A 21,879-nucleotide genomic window follows, 5' to 3' on the forward strand; every position below is an offset into this window, starting at 1 on the left:
TTTTTTCCCCTGCTGATCAGTTTACAAGGCAAATCAATTGGCAGCAGATTTTCAGGAAGCATGCTTTATTAACATGGCTACTGTAGATTAAAACCTACTAACCTTGACACAAGTTTAACTCAGGAATGTATTTATGGGAGTGTTAAGGTTTAGGTAGAAAGCAGCTTTACATGAGTAAGAATAGAAACAATGCAATTAAAGCGTTAATATTTTCTCACATTAATATTTTAAAATCATGTGACCCTGTTCCTTATCTGGCAAAATAACTAATTTATGGTAAAATCCAGTGTCCAGTTCTAAGTGTCTGTGGCTTTTAATGTTTAAAATTAGCTAGCTGTGAAATGATTTGTCAGAGACAAAGAGCAAAGCTTTCTGGAAGGATCACCCAAGAGAAGGAAATTAGCTATGATGAATGAAGTTCTTGTTCACAGTTCTCACACTGCTCAGAGTGACTCTCCCCGGAATATTTTTACTGGAATGCCATTGCAAATGCAGTGGTTATGCCGTGGACTCACCTGGCTCTGCCAGAGACTGAATCATGCAATTGAGTGTGTAAAGGGTGTATCCACTCAAGATAAAATACAGCATGTTTTTTTCAAATCACACATAAAAATGAGTTAGACAGATGGTTATGATTTTCAATTGTATTGGACACCATGAAATAGATTTCATGAAGTTCATTAAATATTTGTGGTCTTTTATTGAAGACTACACAAAATTCGGTCATATTTTTTCTCCCTGGCCTTATTTTTGAAGACTGTCAAGGATGTGTAAGTTTAAATTTCTAGAGAGCAAACTTAGTTTAATTGGTTTTGTTCTAAAAAGTATAGTAGAACCCTTTTAAGTTGGGTAAAGCTCTCTCGTTTCTGTTACCTTTGAGGGATTGAGTCCCAAAGGCTCTTGTACTGTTGAAGAACTGTAAAGCATCATTAACGGCAAAGTGTCCCATCCTATCAACTGCCTTGCGAAGATTTGCTTCGCTTCCGTTCTAGCAGATGAAAAACATTATCCTCTCTGGTTATTGTAGGAAGAATCAGTTTAGTCCTAACAGGTTGTGTGGTAGCTTTTAAGGTCCTGAATAAAGTAGTTTAAATTCCTTTAGTGATGTTGGATTTCATTGTTATGTTATGTGCTAAAGATAGCAACTTTCTTCACCTTAAAAAGAGCTCTTCAGATCCCAGAATTTTTTCTTGTAACTTGTTTCTGTAATTATGTTAATGTACTTGAACTATTTTTGCAATGTTGGAGTAATGCTTACTGGTAATCCTGTGAATTTTCTCACAGACTAAAATGCTAGGAGGTTCAGCTTTAATGGAATAAGGCAATGTTTCCATTTGTAAATACCAAGGGTAGGAAAGATCTGGTGTTCTTCTGATATACCAAATGTTTGTCTGAGTGAACTATAGTAAGAAATAACCTTTGAACTATAATAAACTGTTAATCTTGGATCAAAACTGGAAGGAAGAAAATGAGTACTTGGGGTCAAACTTTGACCAGTTGGTGAGAACTATGGGTAGTTTTGACCTTCTAAAGCTTTGATTTATTAAGCTGTAAAAAGATAAACCTTTTCTAAGCGATCCTTGGGATAGCGTGGAGGTTTGGGAGAGCAGATTTCCGAGCTGAGGCATAGTTTCATTTTACTGCTGTTCCAGCCCCCCGTGTGTGTAATGATACGGGGAGGAGATGGAGGGAAGGAAGTAGCCGTTTGCTAAATGCACAGCCAGATAAAACCAGCTGGAGCACATACCTTCCCTGAGTAACTTGTCAAAAGAAGCACTACAGGGAAAAGATAATGCACAGCGCCATTACAGGCAAAGCTGCTGGTTCCAGGGCCACTTTAAATTCCACTTTAAATTATTAAATACTGTAAACGCTATAAAGTTAATTAGAAGAGGAACAAACTCTACAAAGATAAATGTGTTTTCAATATGTTTCTCAGGGAGGGTACAGTAGAAACCAGTGAATGAGAGGAAATTTATTTCTGGCAGCACTCTAGACATGGAACTGTGGTTGAACTTTTTACCCTAATTACGTCCCCGCTAATGCCTGCAGCGGTCTGGAATCAAAGCGGCCCTTCAGGCCCTGGAAAGTCTCTGATGTGGCGAGCGTTTGTTGTGTGATGAGGGTTACTTAAGAAAAAACGGAATATTGTGACAGGATTTTTCAAAATTTCTCAGTTACCACCCACCTCACTTGTTGCCTACAAAAATAGAGTAATTGTTTGCATCTGTGTGTTTTTGTCTGTCTTAGAAATAACTGTTATAAATCAAAGTGACATAGACCCAGAGAACAGTTGAGGATTATATTTTCTTTTCTTATATGTTTTAGGGTTATTCCTATGTTATATACTGTAAGAAGGATTTAAAGTACATTGCAAAATAGTTAGAAATTTCAGGATGATTTAAGCTGTTCTCTTTTTCCGAGGATACGAATACCTTCAGATACCGAGTTCTCAATTGATTCAAAGATGCTATTTAATATGTTTTTTCCTAAATAATGACTGTCACTTCATGCTTGTAGTTTGAGCAGCTAATTGCAAACTGCAATAACTTACAGCCCTTGTATCTGTATTATTACACAATTGCTGCCGCTTGTGTAATTCACTACAATTTGATGGTATTTAAACTTTGCATCTGTTACTAAATGCCGTTTTCTGTCTTAGTGGTCTCTCTGGAACCATTCCTGTCCTTTTTCTTTCTTTTCTTCAATAATATTTAATATACATAGGAAAAGTCAAGGAATTTGCTGAGCTCAAGCATTCATGTATGGATTAGATTCTTTTAAAACTCTGAAATGAGGAAAAAGACAATTAAAACACAATAAGTAGAATCCATTTTAAAAAATCTGATATAATTACTCTTTTTCTCTAGTTCCGATCTATTTTTGAAGGAGGATGAATATATTTTGTTAGCTTTAAAATTTTAAATTTACAAATAATTCAAAATGCGTAACACAGTAGATTTTTCTTCAGTAATTCAAAATAGAGATTTAGAAGGCTCCTTCTTTGTGAAAAAGCTGTCAGGCATGTTCTTAAAAAAAAAGATCTTGCTTAATCCATTCTTTCTTTACATTCTGACTAGGTAATATATTCAGAATATCACCCGAGGAGACCCCTTACTGCGTTTTTTGATGGTTGCTTACAAACTTTTTAAAAAAAATAATTGTGATTTAAATTATTAATAGAATATTTATACAGTATAATAACCTCACTTTACAGATGAGGTATTAATAAAATAACACTAAAAGTTTTAATCAATTTTGCCTGCACAATTTGAAGGATTATATCTCCCATTTCAGCATCTGGTGTATTAGGTGACTACCTCTGTGGTGAGAATGCAATATTTCTGTGTGCCTTTCCTTAGCAATTGTAATTCCTCCTGGAAATATCAATTTAACTATGAAATTCCTCCAAATTTTATGAAAAGTGGTCCAGTAAAGGAGGTGGCTGTATCGGTGGCTTCACTGTGAGAAAGCATATAATATAAGCTAACTCTTATTTTGATGTTAAGCAATTCATATAGAATCTCAACTTTAAGGCCAGGTTAAAGAAAAGCAGACTATTGGTTTTGCTATTCACGGGGCTCCTTGTTCAGAGTAATTACTTTCAGGTACTATTTCATGTGTTCAAACTAGCTTTCGGTGAGTTCAGTTACAGTGAAAATACTGCGCTGAAGATCATGGTCTGCTATGTCAAGTCATAAATTAAATCCAGACAGACATAAGAACATATAATTAGTGAGCACTTGTGAAAGTTTTGGCCTACCTGATGTGACCAGAACCTCATAGAGGCTTTGTTGAAAAGCGCTGCTTTCCAAGTGCTTTAACCATAAGATCTAAGCTTCTCTGCTCAACTTCAGTCATCTGTACTCTAAAGCCCTCTAATTCTTTCTTGGAAACTGAATTGTTTTCAAGCTTCTCAAAAATTGTATTTGAGCCATATACTAGCATATAAACAATTAAGTTTTGGTAGACTTGTAAGCAACTGAAAGATGTCTTGCTGTCATGCAGTTTGAGGTAGACAGGCTACTTAATACACGAAGTGTTGCACAATCCCATTAGTTTCTGCTTAGGTTGTTAATGATACCAATGGCAAACCTATTTCAGATAAAACAGGTTGGTACAGGGTTTTGTCTTTAATGTTGAATCCAAAAAGTGGTTTTGCGTGAGGGTTGGGATGACAGGGCAGGCGGGTGTGGAGCTGCTTGCTTAATTTGGCCTTTGTTGGTGGTGATTACATGTGAGATGAGAAGATGCCAATAGGCCTGTCAGAGCCGTGAATCATAAGTAAAGCACAGAAAAGAAAAAAAAAAATCGGAAATCTAAAGAAATTTGTTACAAGAATCAACAGGATAAAATATTTGGACCTTCATAATACTTCTGCCATGTTAACAGTTGCAGGTAAAAACACCTTTTAAATATTGATTATTGAGTATTCAGTCACACACAAGATGGACCCTTTACCCTGCACAGATTGCAGAGGAACACCACACTCGCAATAGCTGAGCGAAGATTTGGTCTGTGTTTTTGAAGAAGCTTTGTAGTGCACTTCAGAACAATGAGTTCTGTTGACTTTCAGTTTAGATTGTTTTTAGCTTTTGGTAGAATTCTGGCTTTGTTAAATACAACAATGACTCAAATATATAGAATTAGTGTACATATGCTGCAATAATCAACTGCCATCTATGTTAACTATGCTATCTTATGATATGCCATTGATCGGAAAGTACTGTCAATAAATAATGCTTCAGAATAAAGAAAAAAACTTTGGTATTAATTTGGAGTTTTATATGTATGGGCAGTTTGTAAAATCTGGAGCTATAAGGCTGTAAGTGGCTCCACAAAATGCTGTTTGGGTTCTTGGTGAAATCTGGCTGTAGCTGAGATATTTCAGCATCAGTTTGCTCTCAGTATTGTGCTCCCAGAAATCTGATATTTTTTTCTTAAGCTGTGACATGCATCTGTCTCTTGATACGCAAAAAGTTTCTACATTTTTGATTTTGGTCCATCTTGTATGATCTTGAAGATTGGTGTAGGATTTATTACAATACAAATTGCATGCATCTATTTCAGTGGTGAATTCTGTTTTATTTGACAGTAAGGACAAGACAACTCTTAAATTTATTTCATTCTATATTTTTGGAGGAAACAGGTCTACCAGATTATAAGCTTAATCAGTTGATCATAGAGATATTAATCTTTGATAGAGGTACGAAAGAAATGTAGTTGTATTCTACTCAGAAGTTAATCTTTGCTTATGCTCTCCAAGATTTGCAGAAATTTCTCCAATTAAGCATATATTCACAGAATGATCAAGGATAGCCAGTGCAGTTTCATACCTTTTGAATAAAAGGACTTTCTGGTTACATACAAGAAGAAAATCTGGTCCAGAATATACCAGAAAAATTTATTCTGATCTGAAAAGTGGAGCTCCAGATGTACTTTTCCTCAGTCATAGCTATGGCCAAGTGAGCCTTGTAGATAAACAAATCTCTTGAGATGCCGCTAATCTTCCTATATTAACTAACTCGAAATATGATGGGACAGCTATGTTTTGTAACATGTGGTATGTATCAGTGAAGTGGAAAGTGTGTCACACTCTAGTCTCTCTGCAAAAGCATGCCACAGCTGAAAAGCCAGCTTGTGCTGTATTTTACACTTCAGCGACAGGCATGCCACATGCCATAGAAGGAAGTGATGTGTAATACAACACGCTGCGGTATATAAAGGTAGGTTGTAGGCTGTTGTATGGCTTTATTTAGCTTCGTGCATTTTGGAATTTTAAAAAAACAAATCTAGAAATTTTAAAAAAGCAAATCTTCTGATGACGAGAATGAATAATGTTGTTATGGGCAGAAAACACAATAGTAGAAACATGTTACGTACTGCTGGTAACGTGGAATGGGGGAAGAGCCGTGTGCTGCCAAAACTGAACAGTAATTTGGAGGTTGCTAAGCATTTTAATATTTTGAAGATTTCCCTTCCCTTTTACTTTTCTCCTTGAACTGATGGTATTGTTCTTGTAGTATCTGTTACGATAATACCAGTATGTTGATAAAACCTAGTCTTAAATTTTCTCCTCTTGTTGATGTACAACACTGTCTGACATCTCGACTACAGGTAGGAAGCAAAGGAGCTATTGATTTGATTGAACAAAAGGGAACATAATGGTTGTCAAAAGTACTCAGAGCTGAAAAAATCCATGACCTCCATCAGTTCAAAATATCCGTTCCAGAATTGTCAAGAAAATTTCTATTTTCAGATTCTTTCTCCATATAGCCCCAAGAGTGGAAACAACTTTTCATTCTGTATTTGGTCAGGGGTTTTGCCTGTCATATGAGCTATGGTATATGATTGAGAGTAACCTCATTGCACCAGCAGTGGCATCTGAATGTTCACCCGAAGTTGCAGATGATGGCAATGTGCAAAACGGGCGAGGAAATGTTTATCTGCGTTGCCCTTTAGTAGGTTGGCTTTTTACTACACTGAAATGAATGTTTTAATCTTCATTTATTTAACGTAGAATTGTCAGCTCTCTCAATAACTGGATCTCTTCCCATGCCTTGCATGACAGGCATTTTGCTGCATCTTTCTGCTGACAGAGCTACGGTAAACTTTAGGAACTAGGTGGATTTTTGTTGTAGAGGCCAGCTAATCACAAGTTTAGTGTATGATACTGTGCAAACGGTAGAGTGGAAATAGCTTGCCTTCACCCATGGTTAAGTATGAGTCCGTATAGGAAGGGATGGCATTTTTATTCATTGTACAAGAAAAACATCATAAAATTACATGAGTAGATATGCTGAAAATGCTTGAAGGCAAAGTTCAGCGTAATGGGTACTCAATTCAGATAACTGTATTGTATCACCTATGAACACTTGATATACTTTTTCTGTATTTGTTGATGAGAGAGTTAATGCTCTCTGTCTACAGAAACATGTCCTAAACATAATTATACTTGGTTTGATCTTTCAATTTTAAGTAAAATGTTAGGAACAATTAATTAATCTTTATACTAGTTTGGTTTTTTAAATGAATATGCAAAGCATATTTATAGAGTGGTAGATCTCCCTACAGCCATCAGTCTGTTTTTAATGTTATTGTCTGCATTTGTTTGAAAAAAAACAAAAAACAAAAAACAAACAAACAAAACCAACCAAACAAAACACCATCCAAAAAAACCAACTTTAAGTAGCTTTTATGTGGACACCCATTTTATATTAAAGCTTTGTTCCCATCTCTCTCTCCCCCATATTTATCTCTTAGTAGCATAAGTAAGTATAGCTGTATTGCACTTTTAGATTAAACTCAGAACAGTTTAAAGTCTGGTATATGCTTTTTATTTTGTTTTAGAAGCTTATTTCTTTGGTGATAATTTTTATGTAGTCTGAGCTCTTTAAAGAAACAGATGCAGTGAGTTCTGCTAGCAGAAGAGTAGTATGCAGGTTTTTTCTTACAGAAAGCTGTATTAACTTCCAGATGAATTTGCTGATAGTTTTTTTTTTTTCCTATTCTTGTATGTGATCATTTTGTACTTATCAACAAAATGGAACATTCTTCAATATTTTTAAGGCAAAACTTCCTATATATTGCTTGTAACTAAGGACTTCTTTTGACACCTTTTGAAAAGAAATAGCAACATCTGGAACTGTACAGTTCAACATAACTGCAGATTTGGCCTGTAGTACTTTGCTTTGAGCATTTGAAATGGGTCTGAAGTTCTCAGATCCAAACTTTAAAAATGGGCTGGCAACTGTTTTTCAAAGGTATGAGACTTCTGTATTGTCTACTAAAGTTATGATGTCCTGTCTGGTGATGAGTCAGTATTAAATACTGTGTTCCAACATCTTGCTTGCTGCATTATTAATGCAACACAGTCTCTTTTTTTTCCCCTACCACCTATGTTCTTCCTCTAATGCTTTCTGGATGGATAATAAACCTTTTGAATTAGGACTCTTCTTGCTGTGTGTTTTTGTGAAGCTTCTTGTATGTTCATGCAACTGTGATAAATGTTATTTGTGGTGCACGTGTGTAGTATGTACGTTATGCTCTATTGTTATGGTAAGTGGATGCACTTGATCTGGAGGGGAGTGCTGGCCTTGCCACTTACAAGCAGCACTTGACAACTGATTCATGGGATGGTAATTAGAACAGCTTCACAGAAGTCTGTATATCTAACACTTGACAGCAAATATAAGCTAGTGAACAGATAAATAAGGATAAAACAGTGGGGAAGAAGCTGGCTTGGAAGCCAACAGAAAATAGGGTAGAGGTTTTTTTGTTGTTTTTTTTTTAAATAAAAAAAGGATCTGATGGAAAAAGCTGAGGCTTGTAATCTTCTGTAATAGAAGAGAGTCTGAAATATGTGTAGACAGAGAACAATTTATTTTTTCTCCTCAAAATCAGTGAATTCCAAATATTAACTTAATTCATTACCTTAGCTAGCCATATGGAGAGTGTAGAAGTAAAGAGCATAGCAATTGCCTAGCATGAAATTGGCTTTTTATTAAAAGTTCTTAAATCTCTTCCAAAGGTACGCTGTTGCAAATGTTTTGCTAAAGGTAGGTATCTTTTACCATAGCTCTTTAATTAAATTGATAAAAAGTTAATAGATTATAAAAATATGTGATTGCCTTTGAAAAGGACAATGTGTACAGGACTGGGTAGAACATTTTAAGAACACTTACAAATGGTAATATATACATGAGGATAGACATGAAGAATAAGGCAAAGAATTTACTTGCTTTACAATAAGCTTATTTTAATGTGCTATTACCACTAAGGATTCTTTGAACAGTGTTACAAAGCTTGTAATCATATGGCAATGTAATTTATTTAATGACAAGTTTTGCCTTTTAATGAAGTTTAGCTTCTTTAAGAATCATTTTTGCTACAGACAAAATGGACATAACTTTGGCTTAAATAGATATGACACATGGTTGCTTAATGCAGTTGTCTTCTATAATTTATAGAATTAATTTATACCTGGGCAGCTAATTACGATCATATAAATTTGCCTGTAAGCAGGAAAGGTTTATACAGTACCACACCTTGCAGTAAAAGATAGTTATTTTCACCTGAGATAGGGATTTATGTCACTGCAGAGACAGAAAAACAAGATGCTGACAGCTTTCCTGCAGTGGTTCACAAGCGTCAGGACCAGCAGAGCGCTGTCAAGCCCCGGGTTCTCTCACGGACCAGACCCGAGTTATGCACGGAGACAGACACCGTCCTTCCCGAGTCAGTCCCCATCGCTTTAACAGTGAGACTCTACTCTGTGAAGAGATGCCTTGCTTATGAAATTACAGAAACAAAACGCAACTAACCTTGAAATCACAAAAGTAGAAGGGGAAACGATTAATGCAGTTTTTTAAACATTAGCATTGGTAAGATGTCGGGATCAGCGCTTTTGATACTGTTTTGATCTTTTTCAAGAATTTTCATCGAAAGACTTTGAAAGGAATGGTACCTCTATTCCCGGTTCTCTGCATCTTTGTTTTGCCTACCTGATATAATGTTGCACAGGAACTGATGCATGTTAGTTCACCTTTTATCTATTTCCTTTGTTCAAAAAATTAGTGGTTTACTCACATATTTTACATACAGATGGCTGTACTACTTTTTGTCTAGTGGTTGTTTCGGCACAATCACCCAAATCCCATCTTTTTTCTTTCCACACATGAGCAAACAATGTGGTTTTCTTTTGGTATGTCTTTTTTTGGTATTCAGGCTGAGACTTGTAGTTTACCTGTAACAAAATGGTTGATGAGTTGATGATTTTTTAAAAATATTTTTGTTACATGCCTGTGAGACTATGAAGATGGTGAGGTAAGAGGATAAGATGGAACTTTTTTTACTAGACTGATAGATTTGATCAAAATATTTGAGGAAGATCCAAGAGATACAAACTTCACTCTTGTAATTTAACACAAGTATTTTAGTGCTGTATCAAATAATTTCCTCTGCTGTATTTAAAGGATTAGGTTTAGTAACATGTGTCTAAGATTGGTACAGGTTTTTCTTATTTAAAACTAAGTGCTTCCATGTTTTTTTGCAATTTGTGGTACACTTAAAATGTCTCTGCTGCTTTGTGTTTCACTGCTACACACATTTTTGGGAAGTGTCACTTTCTCAGAAATCTAACTCTGCTTTTCCTGATTTTGAATGAATCTGTTAAGTACATGAATGAAAGTAAGAAAATTACTTACAGAGTTGAGTTTTCAAGCTTTTATTGTGAAAAGTTGGGATGCAGAGAACCAGGGAGTTTTAGGGGACTAGATGGTGAAAGTCTTAATGAAAGGTTTTTTCTGCAGTGGTGTTTAAGGAATAAATAATGCAGTCCTTGGATTTTTTATTTTTTTTTTAAAGAGTTTTGCTTCTGGTGTGCATCCTTCAGAAAGAAGGAGAGAACACTGCAGTACTGAAGAGAGCTCAGAGGAGGACTGCAAATATGTGCTAGGGCTGAAAAACAAACCTTACAACATAAGGCTTAAAAGTCTTTTTCACTTTATTGCAGATAGTCAGTGGCTGGATTGCTTTGGATGCTTACTGACTAATGGAAGAGATAACTGAATGCAGTGAGCTTTTTTGTGTTGTTGAAAGCTGAAAAGCAGAGTATGTACAAATTCTATCTTGCAATAACGAGTAATTTAATAAAAATAAAATTATCTAAATGTTGGAGCAACTTACCATAAAAATAGAGGACTCATTGTTGCTCAAAGACTTTTAACACAAGATTAGCTTGCTTGGTAAAAAAAAATTTCTTTGAGCTTCTGGGACGTTTTGTGCATAGCCTGGAAAGCGATGATCCTTCTAGTATTGAAATCTGTTAATCTGAGCAAACTTACTTCAGGGGCCTTGAGGAGAACAGAATTGCCTTTGTGGTCTCAACATGCTAATAATATTACTACAAAGATCATAATCAAATCTCATGCTTCAACTTTCCAATGTAAAGGTTCAGGAAGGAGTTTTTCCAATATAAAATTAATTAACTCTGTACTGTGTACTCTGGTTTTGTTTTGCTTTTCTTCCCCTTCTGTGAAGCATCAGAGAGTGGCCACAGCTAGAACAGGTTACTGGATAATATTAACCACTGCACGGCTATTTAGAAACTTGTATTTGTGTCACTGTCAGGGTCCTCCTCATTCCTATATGGAAATAGCTTGTTCTTTACCAGTAACTTATTGGTAGATCTGGTGCTTTATCGTGTAGTAATTTAAAAAAATCTTTCCAGAGTAGCTTGCTGTACAGATCATTTGGGCATACCTTGTCCAGCCAGTTCCTTGGCCTTGCTGTCACTGTTCTCTCTCCTGTTTTCTATATGTGACATGTTGTTCGGTGCCGGGGATGAATTGCTTTTAAAGGATTTGAGCTAGGTAAAAGAATAGATGTATAGGTGAAACTTAATGGCCTGCATTAGACAGGAAGTCTAGGTGATGTAATGGTCCCCGCTGACTTGACAATGAAGTAAGTTGTTTTTTGTAAAACAAGTTTTGAAGCTGTATTCTATTTAAGGCACTTGAAAATTTAAAAAAAAAAGTTTAAATGTTTCTGTAAATGTTAAATCCCACAGATTGTAAGCTGGGCCTAATAGGATATTGTTGTATTATTAGGATTTTTGAGCATGATCTCAAGATAAGTTTTAATATTTTTACCTCTTTTCTTAAAGGCACTGAAAGTAATTAAAAGTAAGGCTATTTTCTATATTGGGTCTGCTGGGCTTGAAAAAATTATTGTTGCAAATTGCATGCAAATAAATAAAACATCACAAGAGAAATAGATGAGAATAATGAAGAATGGTATTAGTGTGGCCATAGTAGAATGGAAAGTAAGTCTGGGAACTTATGTACGCTAACAGATGTATGCTAATGATTTTTTTTTTTAAACTAAATTGTACTTCAGAATAGAATAAAACCAGTCACCTGACCTAATTTTGAAACACTGGAATTAAAATAGAGCTTTTTTTGTTGTGAAACAAAACATTAAAGATAACAGACAAATTGTAACAGAATAATTGCCAGATTTTTTTTAATTCATCATTTTATTTTTATGTAAACTAGTGGTAGCTATATATAACTATGATAAAAATCAGATTGCTTTTGACTGGAAGTACATGACCTGCTGCCTGAAGCTGGTTTAGTGATTCCTGTTAAATTTACTGATCTGCATAACATGTGCTATAAGGCTTGAGGTTTAAATGTTACTAGCTTTTCCCAGGGAATGTAATTCCATTTTGTGGATTCTTGACTTTTTTCTATCAGTTGGTACTCATGTGTAAGGAAAGCAAGATTTGGCCTCCAAGGTATGGAAATAGCATTTTCTAGCTGCTAGGAAGAGAATTCTCTAGTTGCTGCAGTAACAAATACCATTTTAGTCTTTAATAAAACAAATTAATCACTTATATTTAGCAAGACATTTTCTGTAATTTTTGTCCCATTTGGGTTTTTTGTATCTAGCCTCAGAAGGTAATGGACATCGTTCTGTTGGGGTCAGCAGAGATTATATTAGGCTGCTCCTGTATACTGTGCAGTAGTAACTCATCCCGTTTCACAGCCCAATCCCATCAGACTTGAATATGAATTTGTTGAGTGTTGTTGAAATAACTTGCCAGATAATACCTGGCAGTATCAAAACTGGAATAGTGATTAAATGAAAGACTTTTTTGTCATATGTTAGATGAAGTATGCTGATGAGTAGAAGTTTGTTATGCCTTTTTTTCCATTATAAAAAACTCTATATGTTGCCCTGCACATTAGGAAGGTCAATACATGATGGAAGAAAAGGAAGAAATGTTTTTTTTTTTTAATGTGGAAACTATAAAAGAGAAAGAAAGGGATCATTCCTCCAGAAAACCTACGCTAATATGTGCAGTATTTGTCCTGAGTAAATATAGAAAGAAACTGCCTTGTAAGGGTACAGAACAAGGCAGATGTAATGTAATTCTTTGTGTAATTAGAGAAAGATGGAGTTCATTGTAATGCAGTTTCAACAGGCGAGAGGGACATGCAGCATACTGCAGAGTGGCACCTTGGACGAGGATCAATTTATACATAGCAGCTGGAAATAAGCTATTTCCCTTGTTCCATCACGTGAAGTCAAGTTACCAAAAAGAGACTCTCCAGGTGGAGAACGCTGTAGTGATTCTCTGTGGACAGGTACGTCGTCTCTAGTAAAGGACATCAAGGCATAACAACTGAATCAACAAATGCTGAGGTTAACTAATCTTTAGAACGGTTCTTTTGACAAGCTTTGATATGCTACTTGTAATGCTGATATTGCTTAGAATCCTTCTAATGTCATGTTCTTGAGAAGTGATAGGTTTTTTCTATATTTGTTAGATCAGTCCCTGTAATCTCATTGATAATTTGATACTTCACCTTTTTCTAAAGTTTTCATTCATTTTGTCATTTTAATACATTAACAGATTGGCTATTGATAGTAATTAATTGACTGTTTTCCAAAAGAAATTTGCAGATCCTGTATAATGGAGTATAGGTGATAGAAAATATTTTTAGTGTAACAATGTCCTATATAACTGTATACTTTTCCCTAATGAAGGCTGTAGTTATTAGTAATAAAATTGCTAAAAAAATCTAAAAATGTGTTATGGTGCCGTAAATTCTGTCATTGTTCCCAAGTGACATCACTGTGTATCTCATCAAGCTTATGTTGTATACATGTAGAGTAAAAAAAGTAGGTAGATGGAAATGCTTCCCTTGATCTCTTTTTCTAAAGATTCTAGCCCTATCTTTTGTGAAGATGGTATAAAATATACAATGATGTACTATGTTGGCCAAACAGCTTCCATCCTGAGATGATTTTTTTTTTTTAAATACCACAATTAACTGGAAAATGCCTCATGTAAAGAATGCCTTATAAAGGCCTGATAGTCAGCTTTTTCAGCAAAAGCTCTGTTTCAGTTTTATGCCTCTCAAACTTTTTTTTTCTTTCTGGACTCATGAGGCCATTCCGTAATTGATGTCCATTCTCTTGAGTGGGATGCTGTTCATCACGTGGCAGAGTGGGGAGAGGCAGCAGGGAGGAAAGGAAACACTTGGGAGCAGGCAGAGTAAAATCTTCGTAGGCACAGAAAATTGTGGCCTCACGTTGGTTCCATCGGACTTCTCCTTTTTTCCCCTGTATAAAAAGTGTATGTGTTTTGTACAGTATGTTTGTCTCCGTATGCAAACATTTTACACGGAGCTTTTATAAATGGTGTGACTCATTGCTAGCAAATCTGTGAGGAGGTGATAGTTATGTCGTGATGCATAAGCACAGATGTATTCAAGTGCCAGCTGTACAAGGCATCTGTTATTTTTCTTCTATCCCTGCACTGCAGCAGTCAAATAGAAGAAGATACCAGAGCCTGACTGTGTTTGTATATTTATTAATGCCAACACTTTGAAGTCATTGGTGAATTTATGCCCATTACCTTTTAAAGAAGTTGTTGATATCTCTGCATTAAGCAGCTATTTTGACAATCAGGGTACATAACAAAAATTTGTCGATAATCTGTGGGAGTAATGTGCCAGAATTTTATTTGTGACAGACTTAATGTTATTACCAAACTGCAAAACCCAGTGTTTTCACATTCCTGTCTTAATCTCTCCTTTTTACATAATCATCACTGGTACACTGAAATATCATCAGAGCCCTTCTCATCGATGAGACTTGCACGAACCTTCAGTTTATCAAAAGAAAAGCTTCCTAGCTAGAAGTCTCCTTGTTTTATTTTCTCCCAGATGCTGGTAGTTTGTTAGCGTAGCCTAGGATAGGCCATCAAGTGGTATATTTCAAGCACATTTACTTACAAGATCTGTACAATCCTCTGATGAAATGAATGTTCATTACTCTATTTCTGAAACAGAGCAAGATGAGGTAATTTTAGTTTCGTACAATTCTAAGGTTTCGAGAACTTCCGATTGTCAAGAGATGCTTTTGCAAGTTTGTGGGGCTCCATCTTGCATCTGTGGTGGTTTTGGTGGTGTTCTCTGGTAGTTTGGATACTTCTGCTTTTGTAGCTGAAATTTAAATATACTTACATTGATTACACTAAACATTATTTTTTGTTGTCATAGGTGGTGTCATTTTACACAATCAAATATTAAATATGCATTTGTTTGATAATTTAGTGAAGAAAATTGTTAAGAACAAAGCATTATGCCTAAGTAAATTTTTCTAGAGATCCTGGAAAGGACTCCAGGATGTTTATCAACAATGATGCGCTGTCTTACTGAACACCATAGTTTTTTGTATATTTAAATGGGGCATCTTGCTTAGTGTAAATCTTCCTGCCATGTGGTAACATAGCAGAACAATGAAATCATGTATGTGGTATAAATGTTACGGAAGAAGGGAAACACGTTCATCCTCTGCTTTTGATCTTGGCGGGTTTGGGTTCACATTCTTCTTAAAATAATGAGTTAAAAGGAGTTGAGATGTCTAGCTTTTAAAAGCTATATCCAGGACTCAGTCTAGATTTTTAACTTTAAGAATGTAAAGGGAACGCTGTAATTGAGTCTGACTTCCTCTGCAACGTGGGCCGTAGAAATCCCTGAATTCCCTTTTTCGAGAAGATTGGGAATTAGGAGTAGTTCAGTGGAAGTCATAAAGTGTCAGAAAAGGCTGCATTTTGCTGCAGCTCTGTGTGGCCAGGCAGTTCTAGCTTTTGTAGCCCTATTGCACATCTTTTATTGCTCAATTCATGTGCTTCTACTTCCTTTCTTGCTTCCATGCTTGTTAGACCTTTCACTGAGCCTTTTTGGTGAATTAACCTGGGGGAGAATTCCCTCTAGAGGCGGAAGAAAGGACAAAGTGTTATTCTTCTGTTGATTTAGTATGCTAAAATGGGTCAATATAGAATCCATTGCATATCAGAGGCTGGGAAAGGAAAGTGCAGAGAACCACTGAGCCTGGGCTTTTGACATCACTGAAATGGAGGAGGGAAGGATAGCTCTTATGCCTGGTTGGGAGTAGTGTAGGCTAATCAAGGTACCGTATTATTCTTTAAGTGCTAAATGAAATCCATAGATCTGTGTCTATAATCCTCATTCTCCTGTTCTAGAAGAATTGGTCTTGCTGCTAGCTGAGGAGATACAAAGGAGGGTAAAGAAAGACCTTTCAAAAGGCTCATACTTTTCGAATGGTTGAGAAATAACATCTTTTGGAAGAGAGAGGAAATTTTGCAGTGTTGGAGATTCCTTGCTATACGGGGTTCTGTTGAACAATGAAATAAAAATCCTTGATTTTTTTTTTTTTAACAAGTTGAAAACGTGTTATTGAGTTGTTGCTGAGGCCTGATCAAAAAAGAACTTAACATTATGGATCTCAGCATTGTATCATTCCTCGTTTAGGTACGCAGCTTTTGGAGTAGAATTTATAAATTAATTACTTAATGAATGTTGTGTCTCATGAATTGAGAGTGCTCAGTAGCAAATGAGGTTTGTAACAGCCATTACTTTGAACAAGGAGAGGAACTAAAATAACCAGAAGGAAATGGTAGAGAGAGAGGTCTTTTCTAGTCATTGAAACTTTTTTTTTCCCCTTTCCACCTTTGAAAAGATTGCCAAAGAAAGAGGAAGTGCTTGTGCTTCCACCCTTTTGTGTCATAGTTGGTGGATAAAGCACTTGGCCAAAAAATGGGATTTTCCCGGGAAAGCATCCTCGGCTATCTGAAGACTCATGATAATGCTGAGTTGTTATGGAACAAGAAAGGACTACAGGTGTGACTCTTTCTGGCTATTGCCATTTGTTTCTGCTGATGAGGTCCAAGGAGCATTCTCGAATGTGTTTGACCTTGTCTTTGTGTTAATTTCAGAAAATAAAAATAACATGCGTATTATTTTCTGATCATAGATTGCAGTGTACCATGGAATGAAAAGAAAGATAACATTTGGAAGGAGGACTTTTGAATTGAGCTAGGTAGAATTTCAGAGTATTTCTGACTTAGTCCATACTACGACTTGATCATTAGCACTTGAACTCAAGTTACTGGTTTTTAGCCAGTGCAGTTTAAAAAAGCATTGGTAGAATAGTCTTACCATCATCAGCCAAAAGGAAAGTATGACATAATAATAATAATTATTCATTTGATTGACAGGATTATTACCCATACTTTTTTTGGTACAATATGTATTAGAAAGTACATACTCTTGAGTTGTAGTCATGTAGTTAGCTATATGTTAAGTCAAACAGTCAAAATGGAACTGTTCAACATGGGCTTATATGGAAATAGTAATTGGTATCAATTATGCTAATATAATTTTAGCAGTGATTTTCTGTGATTTCTGTTTTGAAACACGAATTTGTGTACCCTTTTATCAAAATAATAATTTCCTGTAGGTAGTAAATGTACTTGAATAAAAAAAAAAAGTTTGTACGTAGACCTTGCTGTGGTTTTCTGTGTTTTCTAGCAGCAATGAGCTTCTAATGTAAAGTAACTAGACTTGAGTCTCACTGTTTTAAAAGTGTTTTTGAAGGGCCTTTGAAGTGCTTAAAAGTAATAAATAGCACCCTCTAGTTATTAGCCTAGGTATGTGCCTAGAAAAATGTGTATTTTGGGACGAATTTCAGTAGGCAAAATGTCAAACTTATTTTTTCTATTATTTCTTTGACAGTTGTCTTTCTGTGCATGTATTGTTTCTCTTCTGCATATTTATTGTATGTACCATTTTATTATCCTGAGGCATTTGAGGTAAAGAGTTGGCATTTGTATTCCACTTCTCTAGAAAATTCTCAAGCAGCTTGAGCAGATCCAAAAGACAAGCAAGTGTTGTGTCAGGAATTGTGTTAAACTCTGTAAAATAAAACAGATATGGGCAAGGGGAAACACCCTCTTTTACCAATACTTAGTATATGTTTGTACAGCTGGCAATTTGTGCTCCTTCATATTCGTTGACCTAGAAGTAGCCAACATTTTAATGCGTTCTTGGAGGGGAAAAAAGGTGTTATGGAAAAGAACTGCCACATCAAAGCCTCTCCTCAGCTTGTAAAATGGTTTCCACCACTACCTTCCTCAACCCTATCAGAACACTCAGCACTTTTTCCCTCTCAAAAGAAAGCAAGCCTTTTTATTAAGAAATGGCCTTAGAGTTTTATTTATATTAAAATGATAAAAGTGACACAAAGCAGTTGAAAAGATCTATATAGCTCAAACAAAAGTCCATCAGAGATGTGATGTAAGTTCTGTGTAATGTGTCTCTATCGAATCAAGTCATATGATTCAGCTGTTGCATAGAGTGAAATGAGTACTCCCTTTAGGAAAGTGTTACTCTGCAGAATATTTTTAAAATAACTGGAATGTAGTCTAAAACTTCATGCCTATCAAATGACTTGTATTTTGCTGGTCAGATCTGGTGTTCCAAAGTCTTATTTGTGACAAAGGAAACTAAGTGCTTGATTTGCACAATACAGGTTCTTGACCATTGTGGATATCGTAATTCAACTTTAATCACACCTTCCCTTAATGTAGAAGGCTTATATTGACCCTTTGTTCTCCAGTATTCTGCTCATTGCTGGATTTTTCATTTAGCATGCTAAACGATATAGGGAGGCTGAAATAATTTAACAATAACTTTACAAAAAGTCCTTCTTTCCATTAAAATCTTCTTTTATTCATTTTAGCACGAGCCCACCTTACTGCTGTGTGGACCTTTATTCTTTGCGAACAGGAGAGATGGTCAAGTCCATACAGTTCAAAACTCCTATTTATGATCTGCATTGCAATAAAAGGTAAGGATGTTTACTATACATTCTTTCTGTGTGAGGGCATGTAAAATTTTGGTAACGAATACAATTTCTGGTGTATGTGCTCCCTGACTTTATTATTTTGACTTTACTGTAAGTATAGCTTTGGTTCTCCATTTCTCAAGTAATATTTCAGTTTGAGTATGAAAATATGCTCCTCCCATGGCTTTCATTTAAGAAGCTCAAAACTGTTTGCATCTGAAATCATTTAAGGGTGATGAGGTTGAGCAGGAATCATTGGAATCCTCTATCATCCACCTACAGATGGAGAAATGGGATCATTGAGAGTTTAAACAGTATAGAGCATTATAGAGTTTGCCTCTTTTCTTTGTGTTCCATTATTCTGCCAGATATATTGCCTTCCTTCACATCCAAAAAAATTCCAGTGTGTGCTCTGTGGTCTACAGAAAATAATGTTCCTGTGAGTCAAATAACAAAGCAGCATCTCTTAGTTGGGATAATGTCACCCAATTTCTGAGAGAAAATGGCTTAGGCTGAACATCAGGTTGAAAATACCTTGTTTCCATAGACTCGTGCGTTCAAATTTTTCTGAATTAACTTCAGATCTTCATCTCTCCAAGACACACAAAACTGAACACCCTTGTAGTTTACTGCATCTTTTTAAGACAGAAGAGAAAACTCGGGATCCCTGCATGAGGATCTTGATGATCCCTTGGCACTCCTGATGAGAGAATTTGATGTGGTGACTTTGGTCAGTTGATGATTGTGCTGCTTGCTTTAATGCTTCCTTCCACCCAGCTATTACTGTTATTAGTCATTGTATGTCTTGAGGTACCTTATGGAAGTTGTGGAATATGATTCCTGTGTTAAAGGTAGAGCGCTGAATGAAGAAATTGCTGCATTTCTTTGGCAATTACATATTTGTTTGCTGGAATTGATGGTCCTTCAGTAAGGAAGGTGGCATAATAACAGAAATCATTAAGAACAAAACAAAACATCGGAATGATACGTTTTATGTGCCTGTTTTGTATGGCAGTAGGTAGTGTGCTTGCATATGTGAAGACTGTAAAAGAATATGAGCATGTATCGAACTCATGCAACTAAGGGAAGTTAGCAGTGTTAGAGATTGGAAGGGGAAAAAAAAAAATAAAAAAACCTCCACCAACCCTAGAAGCCACAAAGGTTTTGTTAAACAGGCATTTGTCTGTCATTGTACCATCAAAATCTAAACATTAGTGACTACATTAGATCAAGTAGAAATTACAGAAGTAGTACTACTGAACAAACACCTTCAATACCACAACTAATCTAATAATGAGGAGGATACTTTGATGGTGTAAATGTTTAAAGAAGTAAAGGATGGTAGTGGGTTTTTTTATCCCCATCAATCTGCTTATTGTAGGATGTGGGTATGATTGTTACATCAAAAAATATTTTCAGTGAAGTAGTTGAGTTGGTGAGAGTTATGTGCCATGAATAGGTCACTGTTCCTTTAAAAGCTGTCAGAAGGAGCTCAGTACTTATCTGTGCAACTGTCCCTTGAAAAATTTAAAGTTCCCTTGTGTACAGTGTGATGATAGTAAATCTTTCCAGTCTGGCCTCCTAGCAGAAGAAAAATCCAATTGTAAAAACAGTCAAAAGGCAAATCATCATTCAAAGTCTCTCCCAACTAAAAAGTCTTTCCAGGTGCTAATGTTTCTTTTCCTAAGTGGTAAAAATGGAAAAGCTACTTCAAAGCTGTGTGGCTGTATCCAGGGTAGCTGCTTTTCTGGAATGTATCAGATTCTGTTATTATCCAGGGAAAGCTCACTATTTCAGATTGAAAATGCATGAAATGTGGCCAAGCGCAGTGCTAATGGTGCGTTAACCATACTATAGACTAATGGAATCCAAAATTTGAATTTAAAATAAAACTTGCATTGCAGAAGAAGGGAAAACTGTTTATTATTTATGTGTTTATACTCTAGAACCATCCATCTGGTAGTTTTTGTGCAGAAAGACAGTACATCTTCAAAGGGTAGAAAACAAAAATCTACAGGATTGGGAAATATTACAATCAAATATACATAAGTTTTCTAGATATACTTTACACTTGCACATGCATTCAAAATCTTTCCATTATTCATTGGTTCACTTTCTTTTAGGCCTTGTGGAAGAAGTTATTTTTGATACATTTTCTTTTGTTTTTCTCTCCTGCAGTTTAAGCAATGGGAAGATGTGTCATTTAACTATACTATTTTGTCCAAAACAATACTAATTTATATATGCAGAGTTTATAACTTTTAAAAATTGAGATTTATAAATCAGAAGGGGGTGGGAAAGCATCTTTTTCACAATGAGAGCGTTACAGGCAAATAAGAAATCCTACATTAACTTCTTGAATGACTTAACACATCTGAATTTCCCGTGTTGAGTTTCGTGTTCTGCCCTCTTCTTTTGGCAAGTAAGCTGCTCAATCTAAAAGTATACGTGTGCTTCCCGTTCTAGGTCTGCAAATCTGTGAATATGAAAGACTTTTGTCTGAAAATGTTCCTTGATTTCTACCTTCCTTCCAAGAATTTGTGCTTCTCCTTGTTTCTAGATAGAGGCATACTGATAAACAGAGCAGCAACCGAGTCCCAGGACGAGATGTTATAACCCAAAGAGTCCTGAAAGAATTCGAGATACAGAACAGAGCTTGTTGCTTTAATCAACTTCTGTATTAGAGGAATAGAAAGCAGCTAGTGTTACACCAGCCTGTTGAAAAGGCTTCAGGAGTTATCTTGGGAACTACAGATGCAATCTAAATCTTTTGGCAAATGTGATGTAAAAATAGTAGCAAAATCAAATAGACAGATAAATCATGCCTATTGGAGGAGCATTATTACAGTTTTGTAGGTGGAAATTGTGACTCAAAACTTATTTACATATCTGAAAACATCAGCAAGCATGTGGGTAAGGTATATATTTTGATTTTAGTATAGTCCTTCACCAAAGAGTCTTACAGGTATTGAATTCTAATGGGATAAGGAGGAGGTGTTCTTGTGGCTAAACAGTTAAAAATAGGGAAAAAAAGAGAGGAGTTAATGGCTGTTTTTTACACTGATGGGAGATAAGCATCACCCTTTATTCAAAGGTATGTTCTGAGACTGATGTGATTCATCATCTTTTTAAATACTATTTTATACTGTAATAGCA

At 35.7% G+C, this 21,879-nt stretch overlaps 1 protein-coding gene across 14 annotated transcripts in view; it reads left to right on the forward strand.

The window, feature by feature from the left end:
• The window catches only part of BCAS3 (BCAS3 microtubule associated cell migration factor), a 373,812-nt gene that overhangs the window by 33,984 nt on the left and 317,949 nt on the right, over positions 1-21,879 (forward strand). For 13 of the 14 annotated variants that reach the window (XM_075168423.1, XM_075168422.1, XM_075168417.1 and 10 more), the window contains one exon: positions 18,619-18,726. In XM_075168423.1, coding sequence (XP_075024524.1) covers positions 18,619-18,726 — 108 coding nt within the window. Of the gene's footprint in view, positions 1-13,126; positions 13,152-18,618; positions 18,727-21,879 lie in introns of those variants that run through there. The other variant, XM_075168431.1, reaches the window with a different exon arrangement.

Source organism: Calonectris borealis, chromosome 19, assembly GCF_964195595.1.
Source record: "Calonectris borealis chromosome 19, bCalBor7.hap1.2, whole genome shotgun sequence".
In the NCBI taxonomy this organism is placed as follows: domain Eukaryota; kingdom Metazoa; phylum Chordata; class Aves; order Procellariiformes; family Procellariidae; genus Calonectris; species Calonectris borealis.